At 38.2% G+C, this 16,104-nt stretch overlaps 1 protein-coding gene across 1 annotated transcript in view; it reads left to right on the top strand.

Annotated features, from left to right (window-relative positions):
• The first annotated feature begins 3,635 nt into the window (after window positions 1-3,635).
• LOC141573116 (uncharacterized) overlaps window positions 3,636-16,104 on the top strand; it is a 22,586-nt gene continuing 10,117 nt past the window's right edge. Inside the window, exons 1-2 of the mRNA XM_074339776.1 lie at window positions 3,636-3,753; window positions 14,977-15,119. Coding sequence (XP_074195877.1) covers window positions 3,636-3,753; window positions 14,977-15,119 — 261 coding nt within the window. The remainder of the gene's footprint in view (window positions 3,754-14,976; window positions 15,120-16,104) is intronic.

Raw genomic sequence — 16,104 nt, 5'->3', positions numbered from 1 at the left:
TTTTCTTGCATGCTAAATGGGCTAGGTTACTGTTTTAAGGCGTAGTGAACTTAGAACATGAAAAGAGGGAATTGGCACTTCCTGGGGTGCAACAAAAGCTTAAACCTCACATCATTTTCTTCCCACGATGCCCGAAAGCAGAAATAGAAGTAACCACAGATGTTTCAGCGTATGAATTCTGCCTTCAGTGGAGTGCCATCTTGTTCAGACAATCTCACTGACAGTTCTGCAGAGCATGTGTTCTGATCGTACCTTTTGACACAAGAAAGGACCGCTTCAGCGGACCTCTTGGCAAGGTCTGCGTGGTGCTTTCAGCCACATTCTGCTTGAAGTTTGTAGTTCAGGTCAAATGAAATATTTTCAGAGCTCAGTATGTATTCCCAAAACAGCAATAAATCACTCAGAAAGTTATGTGCTCATTTGCACATGGCTTCAAATTACTGATTTAGCCAGCTGAGGGCACGCATTATGGTTTTTCAGCATATGATTTTTTTATTTCTGGTGTTCTGATCATCCAGTAATTAGTGGATACAGATGAAATTACAAGCTGCTGCCATTGCCTCAGATGGTCAGGTTTTCAGGATGCCAACTCCCAGCTCCTCTGGAGTTGACATAAATATTATGGAAGCAAAAAATTATAGTCATTTGCAGGGAAATCATGTGTTTAATTGCCAAGTGAAGCAGAGGAAAAATAGCAGAAGCACACATCATGTATCAGTTAATGTGAGCTCATTATTGCATGTTGCAAAGGGGTCTAAAAGGACTTTTCAATAGCAAAATGAAAACAAAACTATTCTAAAAAATGCCATCTGTGAAGCCTCCAGATATATCTGACTGGCTCATTTCCTTTCAAAAATAGTCCCTGCATTCCAAAAGCTGTTAATAATGAATGGAAATAACCACAGAATAAAAATGGGCCATGGCTGATGGAGAGCGACTTAATGTAAGGAGTTGCTATTGAAATAACATGGAGAGAAATATTCCACAGACACATCTTGTGCAGTTATTTCAATGTTTGCTGCAGATGGCACTTTAACACAACCTAAGACTCCCTAGATCCTACATATAGGCAGATTATTTTGGTAATTAATTTCAAACTGAGAATTTACTTCTAAAATTTATTTCTAAATAAATATATTTATAAAAAAACATTAATTTTTTTCCCTATTTCCCCCTTTTATTAGTTGGTAGACTTGTCATCATGGGAAAGATAATTGATAACCGTGTAAGGTTTTATAGGAGGCCTAAAATTAATCTAACCTGGAAAGACTGTTGTTATACACATATATGGGAACATGTCAATAAACATTGATTGTATAAAACAGTGACTATAACACACAGTAAGATTAAGACACACCCCAACAAGACAGGATTAAAATACCAGAAAACAATAGTGCATATGTCAGCAGACGGGAAAATGGCGTTAACTGGTTCAAATATTCTTGCCTTTTCTTGCAGAAGGATAAGGGTTTGGATAAGCCTAGACTTTGATACATTGTAAATTGTAGGACAAATATAAAAATTTCAAATTTGTGGAGAGAGAAAGTTGTATTAAAAGTTGTTTAGACTCGCCTACACATATATAAAACTACAAAAAAAAAAAAAAAGCAATAATTCCTATAAAAATTCAACTAATGGTTGCCTCTGCAAGTTTAGCAGTAGGAAGAGATTCCTCTGCCTGGGTCTTTGCTTGCTCCGACTTCGAACCCTAATTCTGTTGGGGCTGAGTAGCAATTCGGGAAGCAGTACTTGAGTACGGAGTGTGTGGCTTCCAGACAGAATATATAAAGACCAAAAGCCTCACCCAGTAAGACAGATTTCCTAATCCCACTGTTGGGAGCAAGACTGCTCCTTCCTTGTGCTATTATGTGTCTTAGTCTGTACGCTTTTTCCCCTTCAAGCCTGTACTTGATCATCATTTTCATCTACTTTCAACCGTGTAAATGTACTGGAAAACAGACAGCTCACTAAAGCAGAAACCCCAAAAGTGTATGAAGAGATGTTAGGTAGAAGTTAGAAAACGTAGGAGGAGGGGTGAGAGGGGGTCCATGGTGCCTACAGAAAAAGCTCATAACTACCGTAACTAGCTTTGATAACTGCCTCCAGCAACATATCTGTTTTTACAACAACGGATGACAAGAGGTGGTCTGGAGCAAGATAAGGATCTGAGTCAAGTCAGCAGACCCCCACCCACCTTAGGAGCTTACACCCTCCCATGGAAGAGCTTGCACCGCCTTTCTGCCAAATCAATGTGTAGCTCCCTCACCCCACCCAGCAAACTATAAGTCCTTGGGACAAAGGGCCTAGGGCTCTCTCTGTCTCTCTTCCAGCTCAGCTAGCCCCAAGAACTTATCATTAATAGCGGGAGCCTATACCTGTTTCTCCACCACCTTGGCTAGGTCGGTCTGCCTCTCTCCTCTCCGTCCCTGCCTCCCTTCCTCTCTCCTTGACCTCAGCTAGGCCTGTTCTCTTCCCTGAAGATGTATCGCTAATAAACTCTGCTTGCATATTAATCAGCTTACTGACCTTTGATTCTTCCCTGCTTCTGCGAGAAGAACTGAGACTCCTATAACAGAGATATTCACCATCATGAGTAATCAGAGAAAAAGGCAAATTAAAACAAGTTAACTCTTTATACCAGAGGTTCTCAGCCCTGGCTTTGCATTAGAATCACCTGGGAAGATTTTTAAAAACACAACACAGATGCCCTACCCCAAGAGATTCAGATACAAATGTTCTGGGTGAGGCTGGGGCATTGGTTTTATTTAAAGATCCCTAAGGTGTTTCTCTAGCTATTGCACAGCCAGAAATGAGGGCCTGATACATTGGCAAAAAGTACAAAGCTGTGTGAGTGCTGGCAGGGATGGCAGTTATTCTAGAGGGAATCTGGAACTACTTGATCAAATGAGGGACGTACAAATCTGTGCCCCAGCAATTCGGCTCCTACGTATACATACATCAAAGAAATTTCTCTTTGGCTCCATCAAGAGACTTGTACGAGGTGTTGATTGCAACATTATTTGTAGTGACCAGAAGCTGGAGATAACCTGGATATCCACCTGGGACAGTAGATGGTTCAGTGGTGGTGGCTGCACAGATAGCGGTAAATTAATGTACTAACTGTACCCTTAATGGGTCTTAAAAGCACAGTGAAAACAGCAAGAATCTAGAACAACCATACTTGTTTTGCAAAACCATCCATAAAAAAACACATGAAAATCTATAAGGTGGAAGAGAACAGGAGCAAGGTGTGGAGAGAAAGTGAATAAAATAAGAGAAGAGCCAGGCAAGGACCAATCATGATATTATGCTATGAACCCTCTGCACCTACGTTAAAAGAAAAGAAGCAACATACATATGTGGCGACAGCAATGAGTAGTAGGGAGAGCAACAGAGTGAGAAGGGAGCACACAAGATCTCACTGAGGACAGGCCAGTTTGAGGCTCAGTGCAAGGTGCACCCTGGCAAGGAGAGAAGCAGCAGGAGTGAGCACTTCAAGTCAGAGTTCATTTGTGCATAACTGAAAACTGTGACCCAGGCTGTAAGGGGGAATTCGGGTCAAAGAAAACTCAAAGAAGCTGTCTGTCAGGGAGACTCCACTGGCGAGCCTTCAATGGCGGGTCTGTTTTGAGCAGATGGAAAAGGAGGGCTACCCTAAGGAGTGCAAAGGAACAACCCGAGTAAGGGACTCATGCGGGACCGAGAAGAGGCTGGTCTCCATGCACCGAGGAGCTGGGCATGGCTTGGCTGAAGGTACGTGTTAGGAGAGGAGGGCCAGGAGAAATGCAGCTAAACATGAGAAGGGACCACTGGGCTTTAGAAGCCAGACAGGAGTTAGCACTCAGTCTGTCAGGAACTAGAAAACTGCTGAAGAAAGGTGGACCATGGAGAAGAGACTAGATGTGAGGAAGGGTGTTGGGTGGGGGAGGACTTTCAAAGGAAAATAACACAGGAAGACAAAGACTTTGACACAAGCTTTCATCAAGTTCATGAAAAAGAAGGTACTTGAAGGGTGATTAATGAGGGTGATGGTGGGGCAAGTGACGATTTTAGAGATAGATGGGGCTAGATTTTGCAGGGCCCTTTTTGCCTTTGTTAAAGATTTCTTCCTCCATGCACTGGGAATCTGTTAGAGTACTGAGTGGAGCACGGCATCGCGTGATTGGCATTGAAGGATCGCTGTAAATCCTTGGAGGAGAGGGACACTTTCTCTCTCATTTTAATTGTGTTAATGTTCACACATTGCTTAAGCTTGAATCATTATTATGGAAAATTGGAGAAAAAAAAATTCCTCCGTTACATTTCCTGGCCTTGTGGATGTCAGGTGTTTACACTTTTTCTTTAGTTCACTAATTTTCTTTTTTTTTTTAGCAGAGAGATAATGGTAATAAATATAAACAAATAAGTGTCCACCATTCCTTTCCTTGAGGAGCTCAAATTGTAGAAAGAGTGATGCAAATAGATAATCACAGATCACTGGTATGACAGCCATTTAGAGGCAAGGCTGAGGGTGATGGAGCAAGCGGAGAGGCAGGAGGCTCTGTCTGAGGCCAGGTGGAAAGTCTGCACTTGAGGGGTGGCAGACCCGCTGGGTTTTGAGAAGTGTAGGAGTTTTCCAGGAGGAAAACTGGGGCTCAGTTACTCACTGGTTGTGTGACCTTGAACAAGTTCCTCGCACTTCAGAATCTGTTTCCTTATGAGTGAAATGGAGTCACTAGTGTTGCCTAATTGTTAACGGAGTTGTGAAGGTGAAATGGTAAAACGCACTATGTTCTTTATCATAGTTATCGTAGTTGGGAGGCTAACGATGAGGCTACTGTATTTACCAGAGGGAGAAATTTATAAGAATCTTTAATACAGGGCCTGACAATCACTAGGGTGTCTCATGTCTGTTGTTCTTCTCCACAGCTAGGCTATTCTCTGGCATTTCCCTCACAACACACATTATTTTCCCCCACTCTGCTCCTCTCTCAAAGGTTCTCTTCACTTATGATGCCTTCTTTCACTTCCTTTTGCCATCTTCCAGTATCCTTATCTGGTTCAAGATTCACATGTCTTGGAAGCCTTCAGTGACTGGCTTGATTCTACATTAGTCACTGCCTTTGCTGTACGCATATTTTGAAAGATATCACTCTTTGCATATTTGTTTTCAGTTTCACCAATTCCTCATCATTGAGTCCACTCATGCTCCTCACTCAAGCACTTCTGCCCTGCCTAAATTCCAGAGTCACCATGACTGAGGCAGACTATATATTTAGAGCCCCAATTTTTGACATCAGGGTGCTGGAGTCTAACATCATCTACTATGCCCTGAAATTTAATGTCGCAGCCTTGACATGAGGTGTCATTTCCCACTGCTGACCACTTGGAGCCTTGCTTTAGTCTGTATAGGCTCGATTTTGCTGCAGTAACAAATCACATGGGTAGTACAATGGCTTATGACAATGGAAGTTTATTTTTTCGTCACACTACTTGCCTCGTATTGGCCGCCTATGGGCTCTGCTCCATTTATCATTGTCCTCATTATGGGACTCAGGCTAAAGGAACCTGACCTCTTTGTGGAACATTGCCATTGACCATGACTTATAAGTTGTCTTAGCATTAAATGCTCCAGCCTTAAAATGATACACCTCTCTTGTACCCACAACTCTGGCCAGAATAAACCTGCCTTCAAGGAGGCTGAGGAGTAGGGCAGGCAGTGCAATTCTATTATGTCTTGGAAAGGCTTGAGCTAGAACATTGTGGTCTGGGGGTGAGCGCTTCATGGGGCCCCAGGTCTGATAAACAAGTTATGACACTGAAGTTTACAAGTCCAAGTCCTTTCTCTTATGACTCGTTCTGTAGGCCTGAGATCCTCCTGGGTCTCTCCCCCAAGGTCTTGTTCTAATCATCAGCTTGTTTCCCCCAGTCCCTGAATAGCACTGGAAGCCTTGTCTTCTTTTTTGGCCCCATCCCTAAGGACTGGAGTCTCCTCTATCCAGATGTTAGAGCCCTGCTACCTGTAGGCAAATCATGGCATGGATGGCAAGGAATGCTCAGACTCCTGATCATTCTCCGTTTGAGTTGTTCCTGTTGGCAAGGCTTGATGTTTTTGTTTGGATTCTCTCATGCAAGATCATCTGCCTGAACCTCAGCCAGAGATTATCCACAAAGCTAGTACGTCTTGACTTCTGCCTAGGAGTTTCTAAGCTTGTGTTATAATTGGGTCTAAATTCCAGCGTCCTCTCCCTAGTAGTGCAGTCTCCTTTCTTGCTGCCAGTAAACAACCATGCTGCCTTGATATATATCCCAGGGCACGTCATCAGAGTCTTTAGGTGTTTTTAATTGTTTTTTTCTATCCATAAGAGATTAAATTTTTAAATATATTTCTCCTCTGCTATCCCCCATTTTTTCTCAGCATCTAATGACACAGTGAATATAGTATTTTTTGAAGTTAATATTACCATCCTTCACTTTTATTTAAGATACCATATTTTTTAAAGGAAAACTTTTAACAAAGTGGTTAATAAATACAGCAAAACAATATTTTTAAAAACTGAGTTTTGATTTTATTGCTCATGCTAGTTTCCTTAGGACCACTCAGTTATTTTCTTCGAGGCTTAAAACTAGGCCTATCCATGGTTTGCAACGGTCCTTGGAAGCATAGTTCCAGCTGCAGGAGCTAGGAGAAAGTCTGTTTTGACAAGCATTACACAGAAAACTAGGTAATAGATTGCAATCTGAATAGGCACCCAGTATCAGATATTCCAATTGGAAATAATAGGTGATCTGTCAGACAGTTGAAATATAACAACCGGAAATTCAGGAACAGAAAATATTTGAAAACCCAAGTAGGCAGTTGGTAATCTGCTGAAGATCTTTTAACTGGTTCTATGGTTAGATTCAGAATGTAGGCTTTGCCGTTCCATCCATCGGCCCCCAACAACAGCCTCTTCTTGGGGATCTTGTTGAACACCTGGACCCTATTTTTATCCCCAAGGAGAAGGATCTGAGGGAGACACTCCTCCCTGCCCTGCTCAGGAGCCACTACAACTTCAGCCTCCTGGTCTGATTGGGAATCTGAGGCCCTGACTGAGCTGGATTGGCTGCTGAAGCAGCACTTTGTGTGGGTATGCCCAGTAAGATCAAAGGACCACAGTCCTCCCGGGGCTTGCCAGGCCAGGAGTACCTCCTGAGCAAAAATATTGGAGGAAGTTGCAGTTGCACTATTACCAATGAGGAGTTGTGAAGCTGAAAAACTTTTCTAAACTGTGAATAATAAAAGTAATTTTCACAGCCATGAGAGAGGGAAGACAAAATTGTTTCTATTTTTTTCTACTGAAAATAAAATTGCTGTCACATGAAGAGGTGATCAATGAACAAAAAATGCCCTACAGAGGTGTATCACGCAGTTAATTAATAATATTAATTAATGTTTTTCCTGGATATTATGATGTTTGTGGTATTTATCATCAACTTTTAAAATTTTATGTTTTATTTATTTTCTCATTTTTGGTACCTAATTTTGTACCTAATTTACTTAAGAAAGCTCCCCAAATTATACAAACTTCAGGCCCTATACAATTTAGATTTGTTCCTGGTCACTAGGGAATCTAGACCATTTTTTGAATTATTTTCCCTAACAAAGAATCGGTTGTATTATTTGCCCTCCTGTGATATTAAATAACCACTTCTTGGGTGAATGAATGGGGAGCCACAAACTTGGGATACTCATAAAGTATCACTAAATGCTTTGGTATTTCATCAGGAAAATGGAGTAATGATACTTAATTCAGGAAATTATTAGGAGGATTAGATATGATCAGTGTGGTATGCACTGAAAGAGGCACCCTTCATAAGAAATGTCAATAATGTTAATAAGATGTGGCTGAGTCAGAAGCCATCCAGAGGTAGAGCAGCGCCCATTAGTCACATTCTTCAATGAGGGATGAAAGTTCTGTTTTCTTAACTTCTCACTTACATTTGAACTGCCCTCCTGTAGCCTTCTCTTGATGTGAAGGGCAGATAACCCCTTAATTTATTTAAGATTTTTTGGGAGGGGCAGGGTTTTTTGTTGAGAGGGATTTTTGAGCAAATATACAGGTAGTTTTTCACTTTCCCTCTTTGATTATTATTATCATTTTTCTCATAGTCATTGCATTGGTTTGATTTTGACTTAACAACTTCAATACTTCTTTAACAATCTGTGTGCATTATGACAGATTATCTTATCAAGTTTAAATTAATAGGAAATGGAAAAATCTAAATACTGTACTGAAGCCTTTGAAATCTGGTGTCTGTTTGGTTATTTTAATCACTCAACACAACATGATAAACTATAATAATGTTCTGGCCTACAAAAATTTCTAAAGATGAGAGAGTGGTAGCTGTCATATTGGTTGTCATCACATGGAAAGACCAAAGCAGAAATCTAATGATGTTTTGATTAGTATCAGATCTTGGTGAAATTTCAGTCACTGAAGTGTTTGAAGTGGATAATTTGATCAATAAATTAACTTTTTTTGTAATCTTTAGACTACAGTGAGATTCATTTTATAACAGGTGATATGTTAACAGGCTTTGCATTCTTTTGGCTAAAAAAATTACCAGTTGTTAAAGGACTGTCAACCACTTTCAATTAATAGGGAGTTCCAAATTCTTTTGGCTTAAAATTCTGCAGATATCAAAGAACTTTTCTAGGATATATTCAACATACCACTGAGAATTAACCTGTATTTCTTTGCACATTGTAATAATCCAGGTGTGCTCTACTGTAGCAGTTAGGCTGTGGTGGAATAAAAGCACAAAAAAATGTTCTTTGGAACAATAGAGAAAGTTAGAAATTCCTACTAAAAATTTTAATACACTGAAATATACTTGTTCATTTGTACTTTGGCTCTTGCAACAGTTAATCAGTTGATGATAGTGAGGGTGGGACTTTGATATTATTTTGTCAGTGACTTGACATACATCGTGGAATTTCACCTACTCAGTGGTTATGAAACGCCAGTGCAAAATTTAATAAATATGTGTCTTAGTACCATGGTGCCATAATAGATTTTTTAAAAAGCTCAAGTAAAATATGTATTCTATTCAATTGAAATACATGTTCACTAGAGATATTAAATTGTTTTTTAAATGCATTGCCTTATCCAGTGGTCATGGTTAGTACTAGTGAATCTTATAACTCAACATGGGTTCCTTATAGCTAAGTGACCACATGTCCTTGTTTGCATGGGATAGTATTGCTACTACTGCTTCCCTTTGCTCACAAAAGTGTTTTGGTTTGGAGTGATACATTTTATGATTGCTCTACTTACACAGTCCCAGCAGTCTCAGTTTCATTGGCTTAGTTTCAGCACGGAGAGGTAAAGCACTGTCTCTTATTCCTCCTTAGAACAAATCCCTTCCCTAGATTTTTCATGCCTTTATATTTTGTAGACCCTGGGGCTGTTTTACTTTCCTTTTAGCTAGTAATAGAATACCAGTGGAAACCTCTAGCTAAAGAATGAATTTGTAGGACAACTTCAGAAATGATCAAAAAATGTTTTCAATACAAAGGAATCTCTTTTATTCACCATTAAACAAGCAGCACCTTGCTCAATGCTTATATAGCAGAGATTCAATAGTTCTTGTTGAATAAATAAACAATTTAAAAACTTACCCATTTTTTAATTTAAGCAAATTGAGGTTTCTTCATACACGATTTTCTTCCTAAAGATAGGAAGACACCCCGTGACCACCCTGGGAATCATTGTTTGTTAAAATACTTCTCAAATGTTGTTTGAATGAGGATGAGTTGACATTTGGCCAAAAAGTCAGACTCTCAAATCCTGCTTCTGAAAGTCTGTGTCAGATGGCTCCCGGTATGTAACAGGTATCCCATGGGATCCTTTCCAACTCCTTTCTTTGAAATTTTTATTTCACTTTGTTTTCAAAAAGAGATTTGCTTGACTTCCTAATAGGCTGTTCATCTTTCTGCAAAGTCACCAGTTATGCAGAGGATATTGGACTGAAATGGACACCAGTTTGCACTACACACCTGGTCTTACCAGTTCCTCTGTCTGGACACAAATTTCCTCAACCTTAAAATGACCAGGCTGAACTACAAGATCTCTCAGACTTCTTGCAGCTCTATTATCAGGTGATTCTTATCTTTGAAACCTGAGAGATGTCTGGTCAGATTAAAAGTGCTACAGGAGATATTTTCAACAACAACAAAAAAGCGTAAAGTACTTTGTCTTTTTTGCTTCACTTCCCCCAAATTATCTTGGATTAATTACTACTGAAAAGATATGTTTAGACTTTTAGGTTATGTAAGCACCATTCTTCACAACTTTCTGCACCAATTTTATTTGGGATTCCCTGGATACATATGTTGGGAACTGATGGATAACTTTTCATTTAAGGTAAAAAGCTATTTCTTAAATCTTACCAATTGTCTTTTAGATCCTGCCAAACATATTTCTACAGATAACAGTCCTTTGCTTTTGAGTAAAATTTGCAGAAGTTAGAAGAGCCCCACCTGCCCAAGTGTTATAATACTAAACTGTAAGCAGAATCAGAAGTAATCTGGGTAACTATGCCAAATAGATCCCACAGAAAGGAAAGAGAAAGGGACCCTGGTGAATATATCATCAGATTAACTATCTGTATTGGATTAGGGTTTGAGGAAGTGTAAACCAGGTTAGATTAAAATTTTCCAGAAGGGGGAGGGAGGGAGGGAGGGAGAGAGAGAGAGAGAGAGAGAGAAGATTGGAAAAATTTTAGAGCTGGGAGGAATCCGAGAAGTTCAAGACTTGAACAGTAGGTCATGAGTACCTAAAGTTGCTCAGGAAAAATGTTCACGTTTAGTTGGTAAAGAAGCAACATTCACTTATTTCAGAATTCTATCTTGGGCAGTTGCTGAAGTCAGAAGGAAGGGCTCTGTGAAATGATGTGATAGAAGAGAGAGGGAAGAGTTGCATGCTTGCAGGTTTCTTTCTGTTAGGCAGGCAGCCTGGTGGAGTAGTACTGAGAGTGTATCACAGGAGTGGGATTGATTTCCTGCATCCTATATAATTACTTAACAAACACCCAACTTCTTCCTTTAAGGTGGATCCTAGATGAAGAATAATTATTTATTATTTAGTCTAATCCACACTGGCACCAATGTCTCATAATAGGTTTAATATTAATCAACACAATTAGTCCTCAAGGTTGCAGCTATAAAAGGCAATGGACAGACTGAAAAATATTTCTGGAGTTAAGCTTGTGATATCGGCAGCAGAAAAATGGACAGAAACCATGGGAAATATGTAGTGAATATTGAACACTCTGGAAACCAGCTGGTGAGTACTGGTGGCACTATTTTAGTATGTTATGATAGCTCAGAGTCTCGTTTGCAGTATTTATACAACTCTTAATTTTTTTTTATTACAACATGGTTCTTCCCCCAAAGGAATTTTTAATCAACGTTTTACATGGAAGCCAATTTTTAACTATTCTATTACTAATTATTAATTAGAAAATTTTTATTTTTTCTGCATCACTTATCTAAGATATCAGCAATTTCTTGGGTAACAATTTAATAGCCTGTTCAAATAATTCTCTACAGTTATCGTAATTCAAACATAAGCCAACAAATCTGCATTTGATTGCATCAACAAATTGTGTTTTTCAAATATGATATGTAGACTTTTCTGTTAACTGCCTACTTTTTCAATGTAGTGTGTAGATTTGCCAGAACTCAAAGATTTCTATGTATCTTTGAAAGTCAGAAAATAATCTTGTAAGTGAAGTCTAGGCCTTCACTTAGGAAGTACATTATCCAGCAAATCCTTTAGATTGATCTCTACTTAACTACTTATGAGTTTCTTTTTTAGTAAAGAATTATATTAAGGTGAACTATTAGATTTCAATTGTATACAATATTATTTGACTATTATTTACTCGTATGTTTTTGAAAGAAACAATTTATACTATGAGTTTTATGATTGCCATTTATGTAACTGTGCATGTCTGACTAGAGCCCTTGATATTGGAAATAGAAATGGAAATGTACTGAATGAAATCAGTATAAATTTGAATGGGCGATTAGATATTGTGAGGAAAAGTATTTTTGTCCCCATGCACTAACAAAGAAGTTACAGGGCAGAGAAATTATTCTCTTGATTCTAGATCAGCATCTCCATCCCCTGAAGATGTTCTTCATGCTCCCTCTGTCCTTGAAACACTGTCACTGTGTCTTTACAGTGTCAAGATACTCAGATAAAAAGGTCCCTTTAGTAATAAATGAGTCATCTTGAAGATTTTCTTAGACAATGCTGAAAGTTTTCAAACAAAGTTTCCAGATCTTGATCACTGACTGAATATTTCACTTTACACCTGACTATTTGGATATAATGTTAGGGAAATATTTTCGTCCAACTGAGGGCCATTTTCACCAATGGATTAAAGTACTGGTGGAAGGCCACATAGAAAAGGATAGTTTAGGAGTTTGTTTTTCCCTACTAGGAAACATGAAATGGTATTAATAAATTAATCTCTTTTCAGTTATGAGTGGAGATTTGAAAGTTATATTCCATGAACATAGCTAATACTTATTAGATATATATAATGAAGATTTTCATTTCTACCAAGAGCTAATTAGCTATAATTCATAGATTCCCCAACTGAGCAAAATTATAACTTTAAGAGACTCCACTTTTATTAAGAGAGAGGGGAAACTAAGACAGGATTATATTACCCCCTGAAGCTCCAGTATCATGGGTTCTCCCCTCTCAGTATAGACACCTACCTTCTTTCTTCTTTTAAATATATTCAATTCTGGCAAGTTGGTCTGGCCAGTAAATTTTTAATTACAAAAGTTCAAAAATGTCCAAGTTTATCAGCCACAAGCAAACTGAATAGCTGAATAGCAGCTGTAGTAATAATACACAGAAATACAAAGCTTTTATAAAATATAAATCTTTGTGATTTTTCTCAAAATTACCTATTTAAAAACAGATGGAAACTTGTTAAAGTGCCTGTGTATATCATATCTTCTTTTATTCACTGCATTGCTATTCTCTATTTGTTTGACATGATATTGTATGTTTAGAAAAATAGACATTGACTAATTATTTATGCCCAAGTGTATTCCTTCTTGCCAATATTTAGTTACAGTTATACTCCTTTATATTTTTAGTTATAGTCGCTCAGTGGCCAGGTTTTGTACACATGTTTAGTTTGTTTTATTAGAACTTAGAGATTGAGTTAGCAATGTCACTAGCTTTTTAAATAACCTTTTAAGATTGAGTATTTAATCAAGAGAGATTACATTTAAATACTACCCTTGCCATCCTATGAGGAAAATAATTCTAGAGAATTCCAGAATATTTTTCAGTAATGAAAAATTTGTATGTAACAATTGACTCTTCCATGAGTAAGTAACACAGATTACTCTCCTTTTTCTTAAAAACTAGATCTGGGTTATTTTTCTATTAACTTACTTCAGAAAAACACCTAATTCCCTAAACCTTTCTTATTTGAACCCACCCTTTTAATTCATTTACTTTTTAAAATTTCAAAATGTGTTTAAAAGATTTAAAGAATATTAGGCATCATGTACCAAATACCAAGTTTAAAAAATAAATCATTACAGATATAGTTGAAGTCTTCTGTTTGTATCTTCCCGATACTGTTCCATTTCTCCTTTGTACTACCCGCCCCATAGACTATGGTGAATACAGTTGTGCCTAAATATTTTCCAGGTTCCAATTCTTGTTATATTTCTCTGTACCTATTTTGTCAAATTCAAATAACTATGTTGTAATCGACAATTCAAACAGGAACTAGATAATGCATGTTGAGAGGTTGCTAGATTACTTGTCTCCCATGGACTGCCTAATTCTGTTGAAAAGGGGATGGCATTAATGATACAAAGGCCACAGGACCCGTGTGGTGAAAAATATTAACTATTTTGAATGTTAAACTAACTTGCATTTCTGGGTTAGACCTCACTTGGTCATGATTTTTTAACCTTTTTATATATTCTTTTGTTTAATTTGCTGTTCTTTTGTTTAGAATGTCTGTACCTACGTTTTTTGAGAGATTGCTCTTCGGAGGTTTCAAGGTCAACTCTTTAGCTTCCTATGCCAGGCAGCCTCAAAATCTGACAAATGTCTTTAGGGGGAAACCAGTCTTGTGTTTGTGGGAAGCCCCTTTCTTCTAGCAGGATTTTATCTCCTAATCACTATGATACTGCTGGAGACTATACTCTGACTTTCCATTCCAGGCCTCCAGCCTCCTGAGCTAGCCCAGAACATTACAGAGGGGTTGGGGCTCCTCTGTTTTCCAACCTGTCATGCCAGGAGTGCATGAACACCAAAAGTTTTGCACTTCAGGTAGTCAGAATGTGAGCTCATGCTCAAAACCAACAAATGCCCCCGGAAGAGGAAATGACCTATGATTTTCAGACCACTTTGATAAAACTCTATCCTCCTTTAATTTTTAAATAATCTAATTTTCATTTCTTTCAAAGATCTTCAATTATTTTTATTTATGTATTGACTGATTGATTGCAGTGGGAGAAGTGGCCTATTGCAATGTACTATTTCCAACTCTTTAGATCTTGGTTTTCTCATTTTGCATATGATCCAAAAAAGTTGTTCTTGATAAGCTTTAAGGTCTGTAGAATTTTCACTATGATGTTTTTTTCTTATACAATCTACCTATACCAGCTTGCCACATAATGACATTTAACAATGCATTGAATATGATGATAAAAGATAATGCTTATTCCTGGACTTTAACATCAATAATTATATAAAATAATGAACTCTTAACTTATGCTCTATTTAAATTTCCTTGTTTTGAGAACAAATGCAATGAATATATTCATTTATTCCTTCAGTCAGGTTTCAAATGAATTTATTTGATCAAATATGTCATAATCTGATTTATATTTGTCAGAATGATATTACTTTAGACATCAAATATAAAAACTTCTTATTTTCTCTCCATTCTTTTTTATATACTATGAGGCTCAAAGTTCAGCATGTGGGTCTCTACCATCAACTGATGTAATTAGTGATGCTGGTACCAACTTAACTGTCTGCACCAACACAGGGACCTTTGGACACTCAGAAGTTCCTGACAGAGAATTACAACATTGTCAGGTAATGTCTCTGGGCTATGATGTAATTCACATGGAAATGCTCTTGACCTAATATTTGGGAGGAAGAACATTCAATCAATTAATGTTAACATTGTTCTTTTGAAAATCTAAAGCATCCTTTGAACATGTCAGGCCACTGAGAGGGACAGCAAGATAGATAGATTTACGAGCTCTTCATTTAAGGAGTTAATGATTGTGATGGAAAGACAAAAACAAAATTTAGAGAACATATATAAGGGTGAAAGAAAATAAGTCTTTGGCCTCCTTTTTTTGGAGGACAGCAAATACATTGGCAGTGAATGACATTGTAACCCTTGCTCAGGTGGGAGATGAATTTCTGTGTTAGGGCCCCAGGGCCCTAGTCTGGGGGGGATCTGCCTCACTCTCCTTCCCTTCTTGCCTCTGAGCCAACGTGGGCCTCCCATTAGTCCTCCTTGTTCTGATCTCATGTGTTTTCAACCTTGAGTTAGGAACCCTTTAGTACCACCTTGGTTTGGTACCCAGAAGCAGACTTCCGGTATTCATGACCCTTTTTCTTGTTATCCTGCTTTCTTTGCCTTAAGGTCTGATCTCTGCATCTTCCCCGCCAGGTGAAAACTTAACTTTGACAGACTGATGTTGAGGCTTGGCAATTTGGTTCAATGTTTCTAGCTCTGTACTACACCTTTCCTCTAGTTAACCCTACTGTAGAGACATTTTGGAGAGACTGACAAAACAAGAGAGCATAAACTCTTTATGTCAAGAGATATTGTGGAAGAATGCTTTTGATAGCTAGGACTTACTTAGAGAGTATGTCTCTGATGACCTCAAACAAACCAAACCAATCAGAGAGCTGGAAGTTATTTTAGATGCCTTTCCTTAGCGACAGAGAGAAAACAGTGTGGTCTAGGAACTTTAAAATGTTTGTAAGAATTCACACAGCTAGGCAGTAATAGCACTGGAACACAGGTCTGAAGTCAGGTTAAGATGAGTATCTGTTACTCTTG

Source organism: Rhinolophus sinicus, linkage group LG09 (assembly GCF_036562045.2).
Source record: "Rhinolophus sinicus isolate RSC01 linkage group LG09, ASM3656204v1, whole genome shotgun sequence".
Taxonomy (NCBI): Eukaryota; Metazoa; Chordata; class Mammalia; order Chiroptera; family Rhinolophidae; genus Rhinolophus; species Rhinolophus sinicus.
The sequence above is the reverse complement of the archived record's forward strand: the minus strand, read 5'-3'. Positions and strand labels throughout refer to the sequence as shown.